Consider the following 17,888-nt stretch of genomic DNA (forward strand, 5'->3'; position numbering starts at 1 on the left):
TAAAATGTTCTGTTCTGGAATGATAGTGTGTCTGCATAAGCCTGTGGACTAAATAGTGAACCAGCAATAACTATTTTGACTATTTAGCTCTTTAGGACAATCAGCCTCAAATGCAAATTTAAAGCAGTATTCTAATGGGTTACTTTTCAGCTAATTAATTGGTTCCTGTGGATATATCCATTTCTGTCAAAAACATAGTTCCATAAACAAAGTTTAAAGACCAGCTCCTAGGTAGGGACAGGATTGCATTTTGAACCAGCTGTGTTCTGCAAGCAGCAATGCTCAGGCTCGCTGAGCCTAGCACTTCTCACCTTGTGATGCATCCTCACAGCACTCATTTGATGGGGCATTATCCCAGCTTCAGGGATAGGGAAGTGAAGATAAAGAGGTTGCAGACAAACTGATTATCTTTAAAAGAGTTGGTGCACACACATAAATGAATGCTGCCTTTGATTCCAGCTAGCCCACAGAGATATAATCAAAACCACTTATTCTTCACTACTTAATAAAAATGCTGAATTAGCAAGGGTCTAATGGAAAGTGTTGCGTTACCTGGATCAGATAGTGAGATTTAAGAGATGATTTTCAGTGTTGCTGTGCCAAATAATACCTTCCTTAGCCTTTAGTTTTTAGCAGAAAAGAGGAGAAAAGAGGCTTCAGTACCTGAGGCATGGGGCTGGAAATCAGGTGAGGTGGTTCTGGCACCAGGCATGGCTCCACTGCTCAGCTCCCGTTGTGCTGGTGCTGAGTGAGCTGCTGCCCGAGCCAGGAGCCACAGACCTGCATCAGCAGCTCCCTGGGTGTGAGCTGAAAAGGCTGCCTCTCGTCAGAGCTGATTAACCCAAACGCAGCCCGTGTTCACATAACTATTCTGCTTGGATGTTAATTTTTATTACGCCTTACGTTGTTGCAGCGCTCAAGGGCCAGCCTGCTGCTTGCGCAGTGCAAGTATCTTGCTGTGAATCAGTGTTTCTTATGTAAAGAGAGTAATGAGGCTGTTTGCTTCTGCCATTTTATCTTGTCTGCTTGAAGCCTCGAGCTGTTCTACTAATTCTTGTAATTTGGAGTGTTATGAATGAAACCAAGACATTTCACTCCCAGTTCTCCCTTCAAAAATTAAGCTGATGTTTTCTGAAGCACACAGGACTTTGGAAGTCACAGATCCAAATTATAACCACTGAGTACAGGCAAGCTGGGAAGGTGTTCAGCATCTCCTCCCACCTAATATAACTGGTGAAAGAGTTGACATCATTAAACCACGGTGATCTTGACATAGAGGGTGCAAGGTGTTGTCAGTGCTGCTGGACTTGCTGCAGATCCCAGTGAGACTTTATGGGTTAGGGCATGAATACAGCTGCAGTAGGAGCGTGAGCTCAGACATTGCCTGTTCCCCTTAATGGTCATATAGGCAATGGCCCTTCAAGAGAAAAATACACCTAGGTCTTGTGGCTTGACATACATCAGTCTTTCCCTCCCTATTGTGGCTCAGCCCTCAGGATCAGAGTTTGTTCGATAATCCCTGTAAATTAATTTGGGACTAGTTTATGTGATGGACACTTAAATCTTGCTCCGCTGTGGTAGATATTATTAAGTCTTGCCTGATGTAATAGCTCATCCCTTCTCTTTAGGCCACCAATCCTACTTTTATCTGGGCCAAGTCCAGCACCCACCAACACTAACGGTTGTTTTTTGTCACCACAGCATCAAACACAGTTTGTGCAATTTGTCTATGAGGAGATCCCACCCAGATAAATGACAGTGAAACTGTCGTCAGAGATGCTAAACTAATGGCTGAGTCATCATGTGGCCAAATGACCCAATTGCATCAGCAGAGATGATCACTGTGGGAAGGGTCAACATCAAAAACGCATTTGAGGTGAAAACCTAGCTTGAATGAAGCCTGAGAGGAGTTTTGTTATCTACTTCAGGGGAAGCAGAAGTTTATTCTAGGAGAGAAACCATTATAGCCACACTTAACCAGTGACACCTCAGAACTTCATTTAAGATTTTATGGGTTTGATTGACCTCTTCTGTGGCTCATGTGGGTCAGAAAAGGCCTAAAACATCCTTTGAGGACATTGTGTGTCTCTCTTTTGAGGACACACAACTTACTTTGTTGTTTGATGCTTTGTGGTCAGGGAACCATCTACAAATGGGAGTTGGCACCACTGGTCCCCCTCCACCGGCCATCCCTCTAGCACATTGCTTTGGCCTTGGCATGTGAGTCATGGTTTGGCAGAGGGTTACCCTGAACAGGTTACGTGACCCAGGGGTTAAAATGACTGAGGCAGCCTGGAGCCATGGGCACTGTCCTGACTTACTCCAGCTGAACTCTGGAGAAACAAACCTGTTATAAACCCAGCCATAGAGTATGTAGAGAGGGTAGAGAGTAAGGAAGGTTTCACCACCAACAGATTTTAGGGAACAAACCCATAAACACAGTTGCTTAAATGGTTTTCAGTGTAAAATCTGCAGTACTTTAGTGGAACAATGGTAATAAAAGAAAGTTGACATTTGCTGACAGTTGCATCCAGAAGCATACAGTGGCTATTGGGCACATTAACTGCAGGAGAATATTTGGGACTCTGCATCTATTAGTTATGTGAAGTGCTGAGTTTTCAGTGGTGATTACAGTGACAAACAAACTCACTAGTCTTTGAAATTGTGTCACTGAGGGATCTGGCTCCTGTCTACTGAGGAGCTGTTATTTGGCCATGCACAACATACAGCTCTTTCCATTTCTTACTTCATACTGTAACACAGTACTCCTGTAAGCACTTGAAAAAAATAACCTCTGTTAGGTCATAGCTCTGTTTCTTAAGATCAAAGGTAACATAAACACAGTAAAAATACTTTTCTATGTGATAAAAGAAATAGGTGTAGAAATTACACTTAACTCATGGTCCTACCCTAACTTGTGGTCCTACCCTGTGATGGCAGATTAACTGCATGTCTACTCTCGATTTGAAGTAGAATCTACATGACACTCTTGTTTTACTCTTTCGCTTGGAAGAGTTGGAGTGCTCATCACTGCAGGGAGATGGATGTCTGTAATTATGTTAATACTTATTTTAAGAAATTAGAGTTAATTCCCTATTAATAACTCCTTGTCCCATTCATGTGCACTGCCAACATTTTTGGAGGTTAAGAACTGCTGAGAGTGGTCAACTGACAAAATGAAATCAGGCAGAGACAGAAAGGCAGGATTTGCATGGTTTTCTTAGTCTGAACAAGATGTTTTGTGCCCTGATCCACAAGCCTGCTTACCTCTCTATGTAACCTCAAGACTGACCAGACTGGAGGAGATGCAGGAGGGAATTTAGGAAGCTTGCATGGGTACAGCTCCAGAGGATGGAATATTACCCTTTCCTATGAGAAGTGGGACTGACTGGTCATCATGACTTCCTGCACATGAAGTGCAGACTGACAGCTGAGTCGGAGGGAGGTAGATAGTCAAGATTTAGAAGAACAGCTCTTAGATCTGCACAAGACCAGAAAGATGGAAGAGGTTCAGGCAACCATATCACAAAGCCACCAGGAGAATGAAGCAGTTTGAAGTGAGCAAGGGAACATGAAAAAGTAGAGATTTATCTTCTTGTGACAAGAGAGGAATGACAGATAGGAGACATTCTGACAGTGGATGCCTAGTAAAATAGGCACATTGTGACCACTGGAAGAAAGAGACAAAGGCAGATTCAAAGAATTGCATGTGTTTAACCATTACAGTATTTGGACAAGCCACTACTGCAATAACATACTGGAAAGTCAGTGGGCGGAAAAGAATGAAAAAGGAGATGTAGTTGAAGGAGATGTTTAACTCAGTGACTGAAAATGTGAAGTGTTTCCCAAGGAAGCAGGTGCTATCACAAGAAGACAGGGAATGGTGTTTGAGAACTGTTGTCAAAGACAGGAAATGCGAGGTCAGCAGGACACTATCCTGAAGCCAAGAAAATCTCCAAGGAACTCGGGAGATGGGTGGTAAGGAACTGCAGGGTGGGAGATGCACTAGTATAAATGGCACTGGCACTTCATGGCGCACTGAGAAGAAGCTCTCATTGAAAAAAGAAAAGGTGCAGGGGGAAACCTCTGTGTCCCAAAGATGGAGCAGCACACGCCATGGCACTCAGACTGTGCCAGATCCCTCTGACACATCTGATGGCTGCACCGTGGCACTGGGTAGAGGTACCAGCCCCATTGTATGGCCACATGCCCATTATCCAGGCATCTGGGAGTAGAGAGGATAAGTCATTCAAGTCATTCACACCCATGCATCCTTTCTATGAGTTTCCTGTGGCTGATACCATTAGCTCCAGTGTGGGTAGTCTTTCTGCAAAAGACTTTAAGCACTGTAACATGCAGCACAGCAACACTTGTAAAGAGGTGCAGAGCTACTAACTACTTGCAAGGCTGAAGTGGGCACCCAAAAGTCCTCCTGGATGAAATGGAGCAGCCTGAACACTTAGGATGGGACTCACAACCAGTGTGCTTGGTCTTTGGGTACCAAGGGCAACCAAAAGGACATGCTGAAAATACACATCTCTGTGTAGGTAGAACTGAGCTCTACCCCTCCCAGGCAAAAGGAGGAGTGAGGCTGAACTGTCTGCCCTCCAAGAGACTCCCAAGCATCAGGGCATTCAGGGTAGGAAACTATTCTGCCCTTTGGAGAGTGTGGATCTAGAAGGAAAGGAAGCTATGAAAGAGCCTAAGTCTGTAATGCAACAGCAAGGGCATCAGTGGCATGTAGGATTTTTTTTCCCCAGAGCTGATTGGTCATTTTCTTTTGGACAATGATTGAGCAAACCCCATAATTAGCCAGGGCCAAGAGGCCAGGTTGCTCTTTTCATGCTGTGATGCCTTTCTGGCTCCATGACTCTGGCGTTGCTTGATGCCCTGCACAGAAGGGTATCACCTACATTGTGACTGGCTGCAGCCAGTACCCAGTGCACTGACAGTGGGGTCTGCAGCTCTGAACGGGTGGAGGATTTGAATGGGCCTCCTTTCAGAAAGCTGGCACTAAAAAGACTTCTTTTTCTGAGTCGTCTTTAAGTAGGAGACAGGCACAAATGTAGCCAACAGAGATGCTACAGCATGTCTTTAGGCTGAGAAAGTCTCTGGTGCCTAAACCTACAGGGTTTACTCAGTGTGATTTCTTGAACTTCAATACCTAACTGAATTTTGGGATCCCTGGTCTATACATTTAAAAGATTTAGGCTCATATCAAGCATTTGACAAAGCCTCATCAAGAAGTGCATTTTTCTGGGAGACAGTTCTTCTTCAAGAGAGACAGTGTATCCCAGGGGTATGAAGTTAGGGGAAAGTGTGCAGTGTTGTCTGACCAGAGACTCAAGGGCATAAGGGCACTGTCATCATGGGGAAAGCATGGTGCCACTGCAGCACCTCATTTAAAATATTTGATGGCTGATGAAAATGGAAAAAATTCTGCTGAAAAATATCTCCTGAAAATAACTACTTTCTGAAAAAGAAATCTCTTTGATTTTTTTTTTTCTAGAGAAAAATTATTATAAACAATTTAAAAAATCAATATATAATTTAATTTAGGGCATAGACACATGAATACATTGCCATGAGGTAAGGAAGCATGTGCATTTACACTGCACTACTACTGACACCAACTCCTACTCTGTGGTAAGGGCTCTTGGAGCAGCTCTTTCCCCCAGGCAGTGGAAGGTATCTTCTCCTCGGTGAGTGTGGTGTGACTTGCCAGATCTTGCTGTGAACTCAGACAATTACCACAGACCTGCTAATTCACTGAAAATCCAGACTTCTTGGAACTTATTCATTAACCACACTTTTGGGATATATTTATCTGACATACATTATTCTGTTAAGAAGCAGACTGAGAAGCTCCTTTCCCTTCCCCTCCATCCTAGCCAACTGTTTCTGCCACAACAGTATCATTGGCAATGTTTTTATTTGTGTCAAAATAGCGCTTGGTTTGTTATAAAGCATATTTTTCAAATGTTCTTTATGAAGGCTTTTATATCTGGATCACTTCAGGGATCTGGTTTAGACAGTGGTCACAGAGGTGTAATGAACAGATAAGGGATGTTGTGAGTTATGGTGTCAAGCAGAGACGACTTGAAAAGAGGGAGTAGTGGATTTTATGGTGAAGAAATTATAGCAAATCATACCTTTCAACTCATGTGACATCCAACACTTAGGTTGCTGGCACTGCACAGAAGACCCTAAACAAAATGGGTTCAAGCAGGTGAACTGGCCAGTCACAAAAACTCACTGTAAGTATGAAATTGCTATATTTCTGCCAGTGATACTTCAGGAAAATTTAGATCAGCTTTTTTATGAGTTTGTTAGGAAGCATGAAAGTTCAATCTTCAGCAGATGCAAAAACTCATGGAGCAGTCGAATGTGGTGAAATTGGTCCTACAGTCCACTGCAGATTGTGTAGCAAAGGGGCTCATATCTACCCTCTTTGTGTGGGATATTCAAGGATGAAGAATTTGTATCATACTTGTTAGCTGTAACCTGGAGAGAAGTAGAAGAAGATTTTATGTCATAACAGATGGGATGAACATGGGTTGAATGATGTTACAGTTAAAAGGGCAAAACTCATTTCTAGTTGTGTAAGAAATATTGACTGGGAACACCTCTGGCTTTAGCTGGAATATTACTTGCCTATTGTGTGAAGTTCTTGTGTTCAGACTTCAAAAGAGATAGAAAATGCTTTCAGAAAGGAGCATTGGGAAAGATCTGTGGTATAAAGAATGTCAGTGTACTTGGTTTGTCCAGAAAAAGGGTAGGAGGTAATTTAGTCAATTAATAAAAACTTATGCAAGTGCCTGCATAGAAAAGAAGCTCTTGATGGTATGTGGCTTCTTTGATCTGAGAGAGGGCTTGATGGGAACCAGTGGTTGGAGTGTGGAGCTAGATGATATTAGACTACAAATGCAATTCAGGATTCGAAGGGAGCAGGTATTTAATAGCTATAATATGTCAAACTCTGACCATATGGTAGTCTCTGCATCACTTGATGCTGCTATATGCTATATGTTGCTATAAACATAGACTCTGGAATGTAGAAATTATGTGTTTAATGCAAAAAATATTTCATGCTACTCTTCTGGGGTGTCAAACTAGTTGATTAGAATTGCTCTTATTGGCTTTTGAAAAAACAATTTGGTTTTCTTTTCCTTCTGAACAGTCATGCTTTCAGATGTGAGGTTTCCAGCCTTCAAAAGAGGGAGAAACTTCTAAAGCTGTACAGAAAGGTCTGAGTGGCTAGTCCTCAAGTGAAGACTTGTAGTAACTGTGCTAAAGATCAGACCTGCAAGTAGGATGACTGTTACGATACAGAAAGGGACTTGGACCCTGCTAGCTCTGTCCAGGTTTACTCCTCTGCATTTATTCCACCAGCTATGTGATGAGTCCTGGGGAACTATTTATCTGCACTGGAAGCATCAGTTATTTGATCAAACCTTAAAGGAGTTCTTTTGTCTCTAAAATTTTCCCTCCCCAACACTAGGTTTGCAAGTGTGTATGTGACAAGAGGAGCCAACCGGATAGGACGTGTGTATAAAAAGGCTATTTTTAGGCAATACACAGATGACACTTACTCCCAGGAGATCCCCAAAGCATCCTGGCTGGGGTTCCTTGGGCCAGTCCTGAAGGCAGAAGAAGAGGATGTCTTTATTGTCCATCTAAAAAACTTTGCTTCCCGCCCATATTCTGTGCATCCACATGGGGTCTTCTATGACAAGGACTCTGAAGGTAAAAGCTGGTTTGCCTTTTCCTCTCCTTTTTCCCTGGAGTAGTTAATATCATGGCTAAAAGTTTATCCAAGTATTTATTGTTCTGGACATTGACATCAGAGGACTTTAGATCACCCTCTCATAAACTCATCAGTAATTGCAGCTGATGACTAAAACCAGGAACTGCCTCATCTCTTAAAACTTTTTGCCACAAACCTTCGACGCCTGGGATAAATCCAGAACCAAAACAGGTTAGGTGGGTCTTTTTTCCTGAATTATTTTCCTGAATAATAAGTCACCAAAGCATCTTCCCTCCTTCCTTCTACTACTAGCCTGTCTGAATGGATGGAGTTCTTGTAAGTAAATGTTTTCCTCTCTGTAGGGCTATAACAGGCATGATTTAATTTTCAGAATCCAAAACCTATGCATGAGTATTTTGGTTTGAGGACTGTATGGATTTTCCTACAGTCATTGCTCTCATCAGTTTTCTGTGAGAAGATACACATTATTAGCTGACAAAATCTGTAGATAAAGGATAAGAGTAAAGAGCCAAGGAAAAACTAGAGGCTGTTAATCCATTTTTAAAGCTCTGTCTACTGATAAATAATGAATTTTAACTCTCAACACTTTTTTTGATGGTTTTACCAGAACTTCTGATTTTTCTCACAATTTCTCAGGCATTCTGTGTTTGTGAGTGTTATTATTATTTTGTAAATCTGTGATAAAATAGATGAAATTACAAATTTATTTAAGGAAAAACAGTTAAGATGGGTCTAAAAGCTTCCTTTTTCCTTTTAATGTACTAGGAGCTCTTTACCCTGATGGAACCGGAGGTAAAAGCAAAGAGGATGACTTTGTTGTTCCTGGTGGAAATTACACGTACACATGGCCAGTAAGGAAAGATTATTCCCCAACTTTGGCAGACTCAAACTGCTTGACTTGGATTTACCATTCTCACATTGACACACCAAGAGATATTGCATCTGGTTTAATTGGGCCACTTCTGGTTTGTAAAAAAGGTACTGAGCTAGAAGCACTGATAAAGCAAGCCCCTCTGCCAAGCTTGGCATCTTAACAGTCATTTTTGCTTACAGGTATAAACATGATGGTCTAGAGTCTATCCCTACATAGCCCATAAAAAGGGGCAAGGAATAGCTGGGCCATTCCAGGAGCATCCCAGGGTAGGTATTGTAGCTCTGGGACAACCCCCTTCCTGCTCCCCCTTGGCTTCAGAAGAGATTTGCCTCAGCTGGTGGAGGGACTGCAGCGTGCTCCGTGGCCAGCCAGTTGTGGCTGAGACTGAAAAGAAATGTTCCCAAATTGGGATCATTTCAGGACAATCAAAGTATTCATTGCCCAGGAAATGAAATTAGGGCTGGGCGGGTGACTTCGGCATTGGAATTTACATATTTGAAACCCCAACATTCTTTGTCATTTTTTCCCCATAGAGATTATATATTTATTTTTGCTCACAAGTTGTATATCACAACTATATGGGGATCTGCACTGAACAGCTGAGGTGACAGCCTCTGCCATGTACTTTATAGCCTGATAATTTTGTGCTGGAGCCATAGGGACCCTGGACCAGCCCTCTACCCTCTATCAGCTGAGCCATCGTCCCCTCTCCCCCGGGCATGTAAAACTCTGCCACCTCTTTCCAGTACATCCCCCAGTACAAAATCAGCCCTGATTTTAGATACAGAGAATATAAGTGAAACATGAAGAAGAGAAAGTCTTCAACATGGAAAGGATAGGCCTGGTCTCCAGCTTTATTCACATAATTAAAATGTCTCAGAATGTTATTGTCCTGGACAGCCTTTGAAATCTGCAGAACTGCCTGAACTGAGCCAATAACTATGCGATAATACATGAAGCTAGGAAACAGCACATCCAAAACAATCCTAGCCTGAAAAGTCAGGTTATCTGTATGTTTGGTCTTGAATTCATCAAGGCTGATATCTGCATGATGCTATTGCTGTAGTCTTCTGCCCAGCAGCGATGGGTGGCTTCTTACAGGACTGACAGAAAGGCTCTGTGGTTCCCTCCTGTAGGAGACAGGGGGAGCAAAGATTTTCACGGGTTTAGACCTAGACAGGATGATTATATCAAGTCTAAACCTGCCAATGGTTAATAATAGACTGTTATCACCACTCTTCTAGTTTAAGGTTGCTCCCCAAGTGGTTGTTCATAATGAGCTGAACTTAGCCTAATTAAATTATATGCATTCTGCCTTCAGCCTTTTAAAATTTAAGGATCTAGTCCTAGATAATTGTTGAGGCTTCCTTGTTAGTCCATGGAGAATGAACCACATTTATTCTGAGGGTATGGTTCATCAGTCACTTCAATGCAACAGAAATGCAGGCTACCACTTGCTTCTCCTTAATTCCTGGTCAGAAAAAAGGTTACTGGTTTCTGGCTGGATCAGGCCTGTGACCTGGCTCACTGTGTAGGCACACAGATGCTAACACTGATTAAAGAGCAGGGTTGGGTGCAGTGGGCCAAAGATGGGGAGAATGGGACCACAGATATTGGCAGGTACTTGTGCTTATGTCAGATCAAAGAGAGCCTGAAGTATCAGCTTGACTTAGATGAGATGAACTGCCTTTTGGAGGCACTTGTCTCTCAAAGGCTGTTGGAGGGGGGTCAAGATGTCTCAGAAGAGTAAAATTAGGTGAAATTCATCCTGCCCTATAGATCAGGGGCAGAGCGCTGTATTTTCTTGTGTGCTCCAAAGTTATTGTCACTTTTAAATTCAATCCCCTCCAAGGCTTTTTTTATCACTTTCCTTTTCGTTTGCAATTTAGGAACTGCAGATGAGACCTCAATAGAAGGGACTGGTGCTGTTAATGCTTTTGCCCTGATGTTTAGCATTGTAGATGAAAACTTCAGCTGGTACCTCGATGAGAATATAAACACCTTTTGCTTAGAACCAGCAACAGTTGACAAAGAGGATGAAGGTTTCCAGACCAGCAACCGAATGCACGGTGAGCAGGACTCTTGAGCAAATGCTGACCCATAGCAGTGACCAGGGTCTTTTCATTTCAGTGAAGTTTCTGTCCCTTGTGATGTCTCTCCTTTGTGTCAGCAAGGAATGGTTCGGGATGTTGAAGTACTGTGTGATAAAATGCCTCTTCCTAAATCATAGAATCATATGATTTAGAATCATAAAATGCCTCTTCCTAAATCATAGAGCCAACGGTCTGGGTTGGAAGGGACCTAAAGAACGTATAATTCCAACCCCCCTGCCATGGGCAGCAATGTCTTCCACTAGACCAGGTTGCTCAAAGCCCCGTCTAATCTGGCCTTGAACACTTACAAGGAAGGGGTATCCACAACTTCTCTGGGCAACCTGTGCCAGTGTCTCACCATCCTCACAGTAAAGAATTTCTTCCTTATATCTAATCTAAATCTACCCTCTTTCAGTTTAAAACCATTAACCACTGTCCTATCACTACACTCCCTGATAAAGAGTCCCTCCTCGTCTTTCCTATAGGCCCCCTTTCAGTACTGGAAGGCCTCTCTAAGGTGTCCCTGTACCCTTCTCTTCTCCAGCTGAACAACCCCAACTCTCTCAGCTTGTCCTCATAGGGGAGGTGCTCCAGCCCCCTGATCATCTTCATGGCCTCCTCTGGGTCTCAAGCAAGTCCAGCGTGGGTACAACACAACACACTGGTTTGCAGAAAGGAGATTTGGCTTTCATGTCCAGCTCTGACACTTGCTTAGCTTTTTATCTTAGGCAACAGATTTAAGCCATTTGGTGACTATTTGACCATCTGAGAAAATAGAAAAGCAATCTGCTGAGCACTTCGGGATGTGTGTATTGGAAGAGTCCAGCATTTCTCAAAATCCCTTGTGGATGGTGGGGTGGTTGGTGTAACCACTCCTGCCCTTCAGATCCATTGGCCAATAGTATACTTTATGCCATTTGGAGATCTGGTGTAAGAAGATAAATCCAGATATTTCACTGTATTTTGGTTGTTCCATAGAGCCTAGGAGCTAAAATATTTTGTAAAATATGAGTCTCATTCTCCTCATGTCCTGATACATTGTCAGGTGTGAAAGCTGAGGAAGAGAGAGAGCTGACTAGACTGATTTGACTGATACAATAATTTTCAAATCTAAATTGCTTAAGCCTGCATATAATGGTATATTTATGACTCAGAATAAGAGGAAATAGGTGTCAGACATGCTAAATAGCTGCAGAACAAGTTAACTTCTTTATCATGTCCTTTTGGTAATGACTTGGCCTTTGCAAGATCTAGATATCACCCAAGAAGTTTTTCAGAGACCCAGCCAGAGAATTTGGGCCATTTGATCATCCAGAGCTGTAAGCTGTGTGTTCAAAATGTTACTCCTCATCAAGGAGCCTTTGAGGGACTTATTCAGTGTGAACATTCAGACAAGTATCTTTTCTGTGACTGGAAAGAATCATCCTTAGAAATGGGGTCAGAGACACTTGGCACTTCTCTTTCACCTCTCATAAAGTCTCATACTTTTGTTTTTAGCTATTAACGGTTATATTTATGGCAATCTCCCTGTCTTGGAGATGTGTGCTGACACCTCCATGTCCTGGCACTTGTTTGGCATGGGAAGCGAGATAGATATCCACGCCGCATATTTCTATGGACACACGTTCACTAACAGAGACCAGAGGGCAGATGTCATCGGTCTGTTCCCAGCAACATTCATCACAGCGGAGATGACTCCCGGGAACCCTGGGAGGTGGCTGATAACGTGCCAGGTTAATGAACACTTACGAGGTATGCTGCTATAGATCTCCCTGATCCTTTCAGAAGTTCTAGAGTCTATTATCCTTGGAAAAGAAAACTGAGAGATGTTTCCAGGGGAAGCAGGATTTGACACTTTTTTGTGACTAACTGAACACTTTGGAACTATTCTGTCATGAATATGAGTTTAGTCACTAGTAGAAATTATGCATGTTGGGCCAAATCTTCAGCTAGTATGAATGAATTTTAGCTGTGTAATCCCTATGAGGAAGGCTTGGTAGACCCAGCACTGATACCACACTTTGTATGTAAAATGGAGATTTTGATGAGCAATGAGAGACATCTTCATCATCACTATTTATTGTAGATAAGCACTTACACATAAAGAACAATCATGCCAGCTGAATGCTTCATAGCTTTTTCCTTTACAGAAATCAGACAAAAATTCGCAGTGTTTTTAAAAACTTTATGTGAAGGAATTTGATGATGTGATATTTGTGTGGTGTGATGCAAGAACCTGAAAACACATATAATAAACTAGGTTCTCATGACAACAGGCAGTGTATAATTATATCAGAGATGACTTGGGAGAATATTTACTTTTAAGAACTTGCACATCAATTTCAGTGTGATTTGCATTAGACAAAACAACTTGATTCTGGCAAGCAACAAATATGTTCAGTGTGGTAGTAACTAACCTCTATCTCAATGGAAATCAAGGGCAGATGATATAATTTTGAACACTTCAGGAGGTCCTCTGACCTCTAAAATAATTCTGCTATCCTTACCTAGTGTAAGGAACTGAATAAATAAACCTACTAAAGAGTATCATTTATGTCAGTGGGTTTTACCTGTGGCATAAAGTACCAGCTTGCAACAGAAGGGTTCTAGCATCTGGGCCAGCCTAGGCAGAGAAAGTCTTTAAAAATAGAAACTTACCCTAGTAATTGTTTCCAATCCATGTAGCTCCTAGAGCGTTTTGAATGTGCATTTGTATCCATGAGATTGTTGACTCCACAGCTGCCCAAGGACTGTCTCCAGACTGTTTCTCCTCCCAGGTGGCATGGAGGCATTATATGACGTTCAGATCTGCCAGAAAAACCTGTCACGGCCTTTACCACTCAGTCACAAGAGAAGATATTATATCGCTGCTGAAGAAGTGCTCTGGAATTATGGACCTGACGGTTATGATAAATTCACTGGGCAGGGTTTAAACGCCACTGGCAGGTAAGCTTTCTTGTCCTCTCCTGTTGTGTTTTAATTTCAGGAGTCTGAGTGAGACTTCCCCAGTGATTCACCAGGGCTAGGTCCAGCACTGTTATTAATTTTAATTGAAAGGAGCAGGGATTTAAACAACCTTGTCGGGAAGATAGATTCATAACTGTGATACTCAAAGTTGCCTTCTGGAAGCACTTATCTTGCTCCATTAAGTCCATGGAGAAATCAAACCCTGGTGAGGTATGCAAAGTTCAACAGTTAATGACCCCACGTTGAGACTCCTCAGGCAGCTTTCACACTCTCTTTCACACCTCTCCAAGGTGCCATAATGGTAGATTTTTTTTCCTCCTGTAATTACTGATGAAGATGAATTGCGTTACAGTATCTCCAAGGAAAGCTTAGGAGGATTAGAAACATGTTGTGCATAGATAATGGCACAGGTCTTGCCCTAAGGTGGTTAGGGGTAAGTTGACATAGATGTCTCCCTAAGTAAATTGTGTTTTAATGTGTTTCATGTTAAACACATGAAATTCTAATGCACAATGAATGTTCACTTGTTAACTAATTTATAACTGTAATTCAGACCCTTCATCTGCTAGAAAGGTGTATGTAAACTAGTAACTTGGGTCATCATTTATCCTCTGCAGTAATAACTTTATATGAAATGAAGGGTTCTCCCTCAACCTCCAATTATTTAACTATGATTTATTCATTCCACAGTGAATCTGCAATATATTTCACTCAAGGGACTGACAGAATAGGAGGGCAATACTGGAAAGTTCGTTACGTGGAATATACTGATGCAACATTCAGTCAGAAGAAGATTTTGTCAGAGGACATGAAACACTTGGGAATACTTGGTACAGTGAATATTTTACCTCCTGTCATTATATCGGGTTTGAATGCAAAATCCACTTGGATCCAGAGGGAAATTTTGTGCATGCAGCTTCCAGTCAGTTGTCTCTTATTTAGACGGAAATATGTTAGAGGGTAGTTCTAATGCCTTCCCTCACTCTCTTTTTTTAAGGCCCCGTTATAAAAGCTGAAGTGGGAGACACAGTGCTAGTTACTTTTGCCAACAAAGCCAAAAGAAGCTATAGCATTATGGCCCATGGTGTAAGTTTCAGCAAGCTGTCAGAAGGCGCTCCCTACTTAGATGGTAAGTTTTGACTGTACCACTGTATCATCATATCCAGATTACCTGAGTCTAAAGATCTGTTGCTCTGCAGGTTTACCCTTTTTGTGGATGTTAAGTCACAGAAAGGATGATTTCATTAGTTTGTATTTACCCTACATGTCATAACCCATGGGACTCCCCAGTCTGCCAATATGCTGGTTCATATGCTAGTTCTTTCTCTTGGACATTTGCCAGACAAGGAGTCTAAAACTAGCTAAGGTCCGAGCTGAGCAAAAGTCACAAGCACAATCCAATTTCTATTAGTTCTAATCTAATATCACTCAACTGCAATCAGTGCAACTCCTCCGGACATGCTCCAGAATTATGAAGTTTAGGATCTGGCATGATGCCCCTGCCAAATCTTTGGATGTAGCTATCCACACGGCCGGTGTTGCTTCACTCCTCGTTCTCTAATGCAGGTCGGGCATTGCCCTTGCTTCACTGTCAGGATAGCACTGTCAGTGTCAGAAGCAGCTTTTATCTAACCACCCTGGAATGTGAAGCAGTGATAATCCTTATTAATTCTCATCAATATGTAAATGCTCAAACAGAATATTTACCAAAGACTTCCTCTCATTTTGTGCAAAGACCAGATTTTTATCACCTAAATTTAACCATTATATGTTAAATGGCATGTTTAATTTGTAGACATCTCTTTCAGTCAGTGACAAGAAAGAAACCCTTAAGATGGTAAGAAGTCCTATTTACTTTGTAAACCCATTTTAGGAGACAGCAAGTCATCCTCTGGAGATGTGTTTCTGTCTCCATCAACTACAGAAGAAGTCTAGAGTTTGGGTTAGGAACTAAACTTTAGATGGCTGAAGTGAGATCAGCTGAATCCCATCCATAGTGTCTACAGAGATAATATTGTGGTCTCTGACAAAGTTTTTGCTGCATTTGCAGCACTGAAAAGAAACGTAGGTTTCTTGTCTAAATTGTTTTGTTTCGACTACAACACATCAGAAGGAAACTCACAGGATGTAATCCCTCTTTTGAGAACTGTGCTAAGAGAATTAGGTCAACATGTAAGACTCATAACATCATACAATAAAATCGATATAAAAGGCTTTATTAAATTCTGTTGTCTCTAGTTGCTGACCTTGCAACAGAACAAATTTGCCAACAGGGCTCAATGCATCATGAAACAGCTGGCTTGAGTTCAGCCTTGAAGTTAGCTGTGCATGTCCTAATGCCACCCATGTCAGATGTAGTTCCTTGCTGGAAGTGCAGCTTCCCTCTGATTGCAGTCTTGTCATGCTTTCATTTAATGCTCCCCAGTAATAGCACCTATCAGCATTGCATGGTTTGTTGTGGAGCAAAATCAAACCAAATCCTAAAATTCAGCATCAGTGTGTGCTGCACACTTCTGCATCTTTGGAGAGGAACCTGACTCCAGATTCCACAACAACCTTTCTTCCCCTTCTCTCCTTGTTTCCCTCATGTCTTGGATTTCCATCATACCTATCTACAAGTATATACACATAGAAGCCCTACAGGAACTGTAAGTTTACACTGAAGGTAAATGATTTTTCAAAGGCTGTGCACCGTCTGAGTGCAGCTTATTCATGTGAAAATACTGTACATAAATGTACCTACAGACATCTACACATGTCTGCAGACATCTTTCTTCAGTTGTGTTCTCAAGAAATACTCTTCCATGTTGCATTTGACATTTGTGCAATCTCACAGGGTTTTTACCTCCAAATCAATGATCTCCGTATTGAGCACTGTTGCAGGATGAATCCAGTACTATCAGATACTGTTGAATCAGTACTCTGTATTGCAGTTTGCAGCAAACAAGTTTTCAAGAGGATTCTCTTGGAGTGTTAGATTGGTGCATTCTGGTGATGCCAGACAGATCTGACTGTGCTGAGAAAATCCAGTCAATAGATGTCTAAGTGTTAAAGAAAATTTCTGATTTGATCTTCCTCATAGCAAAGACCAGAAAAGTTACTTAGCAATTTTTTCTACAAATGGTGCAGAGATGACCTCTTTTCCCAACTTTCTTTTCAAGTCCCTTTTGTCAGTCCTTTCTCAGTGGTCACCAGCACTTTTACAGTGGTATATTACATGGAGTGGTATAAAATCCACCTTGTGCGCAGCAACAGACAACGGCCAAAATCCTTTAAAAGCAGTTTCCAAAAAAAGCAATAACAACTGCCCTCTGGAGACTCGGACAGAGGTTCCTGTGCACTGCTACAAATTAAAAAAGAAACAATTACCTGGATCATATTTGTTTTGAATTTCTAAAGAGACAGGACTGCAGCTTCGCTTACTGATGTAATTGCTTTGTTGGTGCTTAATGAAGAGCTGGAGTCTGTGTTTGTGCCACAGATGAATCTCATGATAGGGCAGGCAAGGTGCAAATATTAGAGGAGGCCATTTAAGCACAAGGATGAGCTCTGCGTGTCTTGGCTGACTGAATCCAGATAGTGTGGGAAGGTGTCTGGGTGAAGCAGCAAAACTTGTTCTGCAGGGAACTGACTTGGTTGTCCCCATGGCACAGGACTCCAGTGAGATGTCACCATGGCGTAAGTGCTCAGGCTATGGGATGGTGCTTGAGCTGTGGCTGCAAGGGAGAGCTCACCCATTGAAATCAGCAGCTATGTCTGACTCCCAGCTAATGCCTGTATTCAGGAAGACAAAACCTTCATGTAACCTTGGTGCTTCTCAATTTTCTCTCTGCAGGCTATATGAAGCCAGGAGCCCACGTTAAACCAGGTGAAACCTTCACATACAAATGGAGGGTACCTGAAAATGGAGGCCCAACTGAGAGTGACCCCCCATGCCTGACCTATCTGTACTACTCAGCCACCGATGCTGTCAAGGACACCAACTCTGGCCTTGTGGGACCTTTGCTGGTCTGTCGGAAAAACACATTGAATCACGACGGGACGCAGGTGCCCATCTGCTTGTCCCCAACAGTGGGGTGGTGCACGGGGGGGGTTCTCACATGGGTCAATTTGCCCAGTTCTCAGCTCAGTTTTAAGAGATTAATGTCATTCCTCAGGGTAAAAGCTGACCTAAGGAGGTGGTTAG

The 17,888-nt window shown here is 42.2% G+C and overlaps 1 protein-coding gene across 1 annotated transcript in view; it reads left to right on the forward strand.

Moving 5' to 3' along the window:
* Positions 1-17,888, forward strand: part of HEPHL1 (hephaestin like 1) — a 37,779-nt gene that overhangs the window by 1,943 nt on the left and 17,948 nt on the right. Inside the window, exons 2-9 of the mRNA XM_026850916.1 lie at positions 7,502-7,746; positions 8,534-8,746; positions 10,532-10,711; positions 12,233-12,487; positions 13,513-13,681; positions 14,393-14,532; positions 14,700-14,831; positions 17,538-17,749. Coding sequence (XP_026706717.1) covers positions 7,502-7,746; positions 8,534-8,746; positions 10,532-10,711; positions 12,233-12,487; positions 13,513-13,681; positions 14,393-14,532; positions 14,700-14,831; positions 17,538-17,749 — 1,546 coding nt within the window. The remainder of the gene's footprint in view (positions 1-7,501; positions 7,747-8,533; positions 8,747-10,531; positions 10,712-12,232; positions 12,488-13,512; positions 13,682-14,392; positions 14,533-14,699; positions 14,832-17,537; positions 17,750-17,888) is intronic.

The sequence above is a fragment of the Athene cunicularia genome (genome assembly GCF_003259725.1).
Source record: "Athene cunicularia isolate RWA chromosome 1 unlocalized genomic scaffold, athCun1 chr1_part1, whole genome shotgun sequence".
NCBI classification, from domain to species: Eukaryota; Metazoa; Chordata; class Aves; order Strigiformes; family Strigidae; genus Athene; species Athene cunicularia.